General features: G+C 57.9%; 1 protein-coding gene across 1 annotated transcript; it reads right to left on the bottom strand.

Moving 5' to 3' along the window:
• Nucleotides 1-560: 560 nt before the first annotated feature.
• On the bottom strand, nucleotides 561-1678 carry B0H18DRAFT_953190 (uncharacterized protein; the record flags this gene model as incomplete). The annotated part of the gene is made up of 2 exons (XM_048042169.1): nucleotides 561-1329; nucleotides 1386-1678. 2 exons carry the CDS (start codon nucleotides 1676-1678, stop codon nucleotides 561-563), a joined length of 1062 nt encoding a protein of 353 aa, XP_047895927.1.
• Nucleotides 1679-5456: the final 3778 nt, after the last annotated feature.

Here is a 5456-nt window from a genome sequence, read left to right on the forward strand (position 1 = left end):
GGCGATCATAACACGCCTCAGCCACCGGGCGTCTCTCACTCTCAGCGCCTGTCATACTCAACGCCGCGGTCGGCTTGAGTCGTACCATGGATCGTGTTCGACTTGTAAGTATGGCGACCAGTTTCCACTGTACCCACGGCCTATCATACTGCTCTGTTTGTATCGGGCGTGGATCCTATGATCATTAGGAAGGCAAACGTTGGCCGGCGTACGCAAGTCATGTACCGGCGTGACACTCTGAACCGTCCGTCACGACATCAACACCGTGCAACTGTGGTGCTCACTCTCTTATAAGCAGCCTGCTCGCGAGGACAGGATCGAAGTATCCGATGTTGCACACACTCCGAGGCGGTCTCAACAGTCTTGCCATGGCGTTCCACGCATCGTAATCGTTCCCATTGGTTCCAAACGGTATGAGAGCGATACTCGAATCATGTGGCAATAAGGTCCAATGGTGAAGAACAGGCCTGAGGTCCATGGGTAACAGTTGTAAGTGAATCAGAACGGCACCTTGTAAATCGAGTCTCTGCACTGCGAGTCCGAGCCCTAGCACTTGGTTTTCATGGCCACGCTTCGAGGTCGAAGAGCTTCTTCAAGTCATTCCAGACCTTCTCTCTTGCTTCCTTGTGAAGACGCTTGATATTCTCTTGACACGCTTTGCACAGCTTGCCATCCAAGTTCTTCTTGCAATAGTCGTCGATCCAGTCGTCTCGGCGCGCCAACGGACGCGCGCTGCCCAAGTAACCCGCGTCTACAACTCCTTGGGACAACAGTTGCAGGCCTTTGTAACATGGACCACTGTGACGCCGCGCTGCGCATTCTGGGCTGAGGTATGCGCCATGGAAGTGGAAGCACCTGGTGGCGTTCCGGTTGACCTGCACGAGCTTCCTCTGCGCCGCGATAATCCGGCGGAGGTCGTCGGGATGGAGGGCCTCTCTTCCATGGGTCCCGGGGGCGGCACGCAGCCTGTTGCGAACGACCCCCTGCGTCAGACTTTCTGCACTCTGGGAGGTCGCGTGGTAGAACGCGACCGGGAGCATTGCCAGGAGCTCTGGCGTCCGTATCTGCCGCGCCATGTTGATGAGGAACACCGGGTCCAAGGGGATGCTGACTTTCGCGAGCTTGGGCAGTTCGCCGATCGGAGAGGTACACAGGCCTGCGCGCTGGTGGGACCGAGCTTCGTAGGTCTCAAAGGTGGTGCAAAATATGTCGGCAAGGCGTCGGATGACGTCTGCGTACAGGTACCGCATGTCGTACTTGTGCGCGAGGCTAACAATTCCTATCGCTATCTCCACTGACGTAGCGGTCAGTGTGTTGTGACCGAAGAACCTGTAACCCGCTAGTCGTTAGTGCCGGGTGATTCGCAGAGAAAGGGGCGAACTCACGCTCTGTCGTAAATCGCCTTGAGGAGATAGAGTAGATGCAGTCCATTGTCCGGCATGTTCACGACTGGGAGTGAGTCTTTGTCTTTGCAGCACGGTCCAGTAGGTTGAGGCACCGTGAAGAGGTCCCGGAATACAGGAGAAGACTTCGCGAGCATGCTCTTGTGGACGCGGAACTTGAACCCTTCGGCGACGAGGATTATGTTTCCGTCGTCGAACCAGAGACTGTTGACGCGCGCCGGCGCCGGCGAGCACTGCTCCACTTCTGCGGCGCAAGGTTGTGTAGACTCGGACATGTCGGCTCACTGGCAGAGAATAGTATCACTTCGCGCTCGGACGCGATAGCGAGATGGGAGGACGAGCGTGGGTGGCGTATCAGACAGAGCGTGGGTGGCGTATCAGACAGAACGAGGGTAGCTAGCAGTCATGGCGATACTCCCCTTTTATAGATGGGAATAGTACAACAGCTGCAGCTTTGGTCGGGGCATGCCGTGGCTGTCCACCAAGTCCTGCAACCACAATTGCGATGAGATGGTTCGTCGGAACCAATTTAGACTCGCCGGCAAGGGTGGCATAGCCTCACTAAGTTGTGGCAGCAACCAACGACGGGTGAAGCAGGTGCACAGGTCCTGGGTCAAATCCAAGACGTTCGAGGACTCGGGTACGCTGGTAGTATTTTGGTAATATTGGCGGCACCAGGCTCAGACTCCGATCCCAGTCCGAGTTGGGAGCTGGCTCAGTCACCGTGGACCGTGGCTGGTCGCCGCCAGCGCGATCACGAGACTGACAGACTCAGAGCGCGTCGGTCACCGGGTGGCGTCGCGCTTCATATCCTTCATTTCGTCTCTACCGGTCATCATTTTGCGCGGGGACTGTTCCGAGTCCTGTGGGCTAGCTAGATTCAGGAGGCCAACAAGTGCTGATCCAAATCCCTGGAATCTGACGTGCCAGCACATCGCCACCCTCACACGCATCGCATAGTATGCCTCAGCTTGGGCCGCATGCTTTGACTGGAGTCTGCTTACTACTTTCTCGAGGCCGCACTGGGGGGAGGCTGTACGCTGCTCACTTCAATAAACCCTGAAGGATACGGGATTGTTGCTGCATGCTGTGCTCCGTGCCAGTGCACTGAGAGTCAGACAACAAGGCTTGCCAGATCTCTATGTGCTGAGCGAGGGTTGCTGAACACACCGCTTTCGGACTGCCCGGCTCGAGCTATGACACGAGGTCCTCCGGAGAGTCTGCTTCGCAGCTCAGAGTGTGTACTGTGTCTGCGTCGCCTTCGCACAGCCCACAATACTGCACAGCCAAAATGTTGTGTTCGCCGACTCGGTATCTTCGAACAGCAGCGACGAGGATGCAACGGTGCGGCGGCGCGGGGCCTGTGATGCCACTCCCATGCTACCGCGCCGTACGAATCGAGCAGACGCAAAACGCACTCCTGGACCGATTTATTGCCGGTTTGAAACGGACAACAGCAAGGACGAGAAAAGGCCGGGGGTGAGACGTGTGGTGCTTAGAGGAACGAAGCCGAACATCGTATGCGCAGGTGGACGCAGCCCTCGTCGCCTAGGTCATCGAATGCTCTGTGCTTTCCCTTTGATTCTGCTACGCCGGGTCGTCAACCGGCACGCAAGGCATGAGCCCCTAGGTGTGCACAGCTTGGTCCTCCGCGGCGCGTGCGCCACACAGGATCAGAACGGCGTCCTTCAGTGACGAAGCGGGGCTCGAGACAAGGTACCTTTCATGCGCATATGACGCGCGAGTGAGAGTGACTAACCACGGTGCATGACCGCAGCAAATCGAATGGGCTGCTAGACGGAGTGCCAAGCGGGAAGTCTACTGGGGAGCCGCTCTGGCCTTCCGGCCGGCTTGCGGTTTGGGCCCACTGGAAGAACCAAAGAGGCCTCAGGTCAGGGCGACGTTGCGAAATCGTCGGTAAGTGGTACGCACCGTCGGCCCATTGTCGCCTATACTGCTCTCATCTCCTCCGCTGTGGTGGTAGGCCTTTCAGGTCGGCCCTCGTTGGGCCCGACCCTGCCCGCAGCGTGTTTGGCTACTACCCAGGCTGTCACGACCAAGTCAGGCTCCCAGCACCGATCGGTGCAATGCAGCAAATCGTGCGGAGCGATTGAGGACGCCCCTGTCTGCTCCGGTGGTATCCCATGAGAGCGCGCTTACGGCGATGAGTTTTCCAAGGCTGCTGCTTGCCTACGTGTGCGTATTCTCTGGCCGTATCGCCGTAGCTGAATAGGTTGGTGGCACCGTTTAGGTAAGCTCTAACCTTCGCTGTGGTCCGCCGCGCATGGCATGCCGTGGAATACGTTAACGTTGCTTCGGCACTCCTTCAGGACCCGTCATTTGATAAGCTTGCCTGTATTGGATGGCTTCCAAGGACATATTCCCTTGTGCCATTGATGGTTCGGGCTGCATAGGCTGATATTTGAAGGCAGAACCTTCGGAAGAGAAGAACATGCACGCCTTCCACGAGTCGATGGATCTGTCTACGTCTACCTTGGCTTACTGTATAATCCGTGAGCTCGTGGCATCTCTTTTCATCCATACCCTGATCGGGTCAACAGGTCATGTATCGTCGACCATGCGAGCGGTCGACCTCTGGCTGGCACACAACGGTGCTGTGGCGTCGGACACTGCGACTTCTCGACAGGAACTGCCCGACGACCCATTCGACGATCGCGATCGCGGGCACATCCAGCGCACGCCTCGCACCGCGAAGCCGCCCATCCCAGGGCACGCTCGACGGCGCCGCCCTTCCATGACAGCGACGAGCCATTGAATCGATCGGGGCGGGCCTGTCACGCATCGCGGATCCAAAGCCATCGAAGCCATCGAAGCCCCGATCCGGCGCATCGATCGACGCACGCTCTTCGAGAAGGTCGGTACACACGAGGCCCCGAGGCACGGAACCGAGCGGGGCGGGGGCATGCAGTACACCCTCTTGTGCCTCGTCCTGTCCCTGTCATCCGCGCGATTTATTAAGGGTTAACGACGAATTTCTACGGCATCCACTCACCGTTTACGCTAACCCTCCTTCCGCGCAGACAGAGTCCACAACCACACCCGTCCTCGAGGACGGCCGGTTGACAGGTATACAGATGCTCTTCCATTTTTCTTCTTTCGTAGGTAGCTAGCTATGTAACAAGTGCGATGTGTGTATGTGGGGTGCGTCTGTACGCGCACGTAGACCAAAATCCGTACGCAGCGCGCGTACGCCCGGCGAGCATGGTTGCATGGTAATACACGTCTATGAATGATCCCCAAAAGCACGAGAGGACGGGAAACGGACTGTACACACGACATGAGCGACCGAGGAGCACAGGGAGGAGGAAGGCAGGCAGAGAGTGCGACACCGTGGAGAACCGGAGAGTGAGACGACAGCGAAGGATCCCAATGGCGGCGAATGAGTGCGATGCGAACACGAAGTCGAAAGGCGATCCAGGTCAGCGGCCCGGGAGAGGTCGGGTAGCTGGGGATGTGCGGGTATGGCGCGGTGGAAGGTGTGGGTATGGGTTTGGGTTTGGATTTGTGAGGAGTGGGTAGGAAATGCAGAGCATGACACGGGCAGACGGATATCGACCGTAAGTAGGCGGTACAGGTATACACGTGAATGCAGCGGGGTAAAAGTGGGTAAGTATGCACACGAAGACGGACCGGCTATGTGACAAACAGCAAAACAGATGCAGCGACGAAGGGGAAGAATGAGCGACAGCGACGGATGGTTGTAGTACACGCGCGACCCAGCCTAGAGTCGCGCGGGGGATGGATGAACAGGGGAGGGGATTCCTTTTTCTTTTGCAGACACCGACACCGACACCGACACCTATCGCACAACAGCACCCCGCAGAGTCCAATCACTGTCCAAGACCAGAGCAACGAGGAGCGAGCAACGAGCAAGCAAGCACCACCGCACGCACTCCGGCGCGTGCCCCGACGTCGAATTGAGCACCGCGCACAGAGCGCGCCCATCCACGCATCCACGGTGAAACCACGCACGGACAACAAGACTGAGGCGCACCTCCACCTCTCACCGCCCCTTCGCCTCCATGGACCCCT

Source organism: Fomitopsis serialis (genome assembly GCF_022376445.1).
Source record: "Fomitopsis serialis strain Sig1Antser10 chromosome Unknown B0H18scaffold_17, whole genome shotgun sequence".
NCBI classification, from domain to species: domain Eukaryota; kingdom Fungi; phylum Basidiomycota; class Agaricomycetes; order Polyporales; family Fomitopsidaceae; genus Fomitopsis; species Fomitopsis serialis.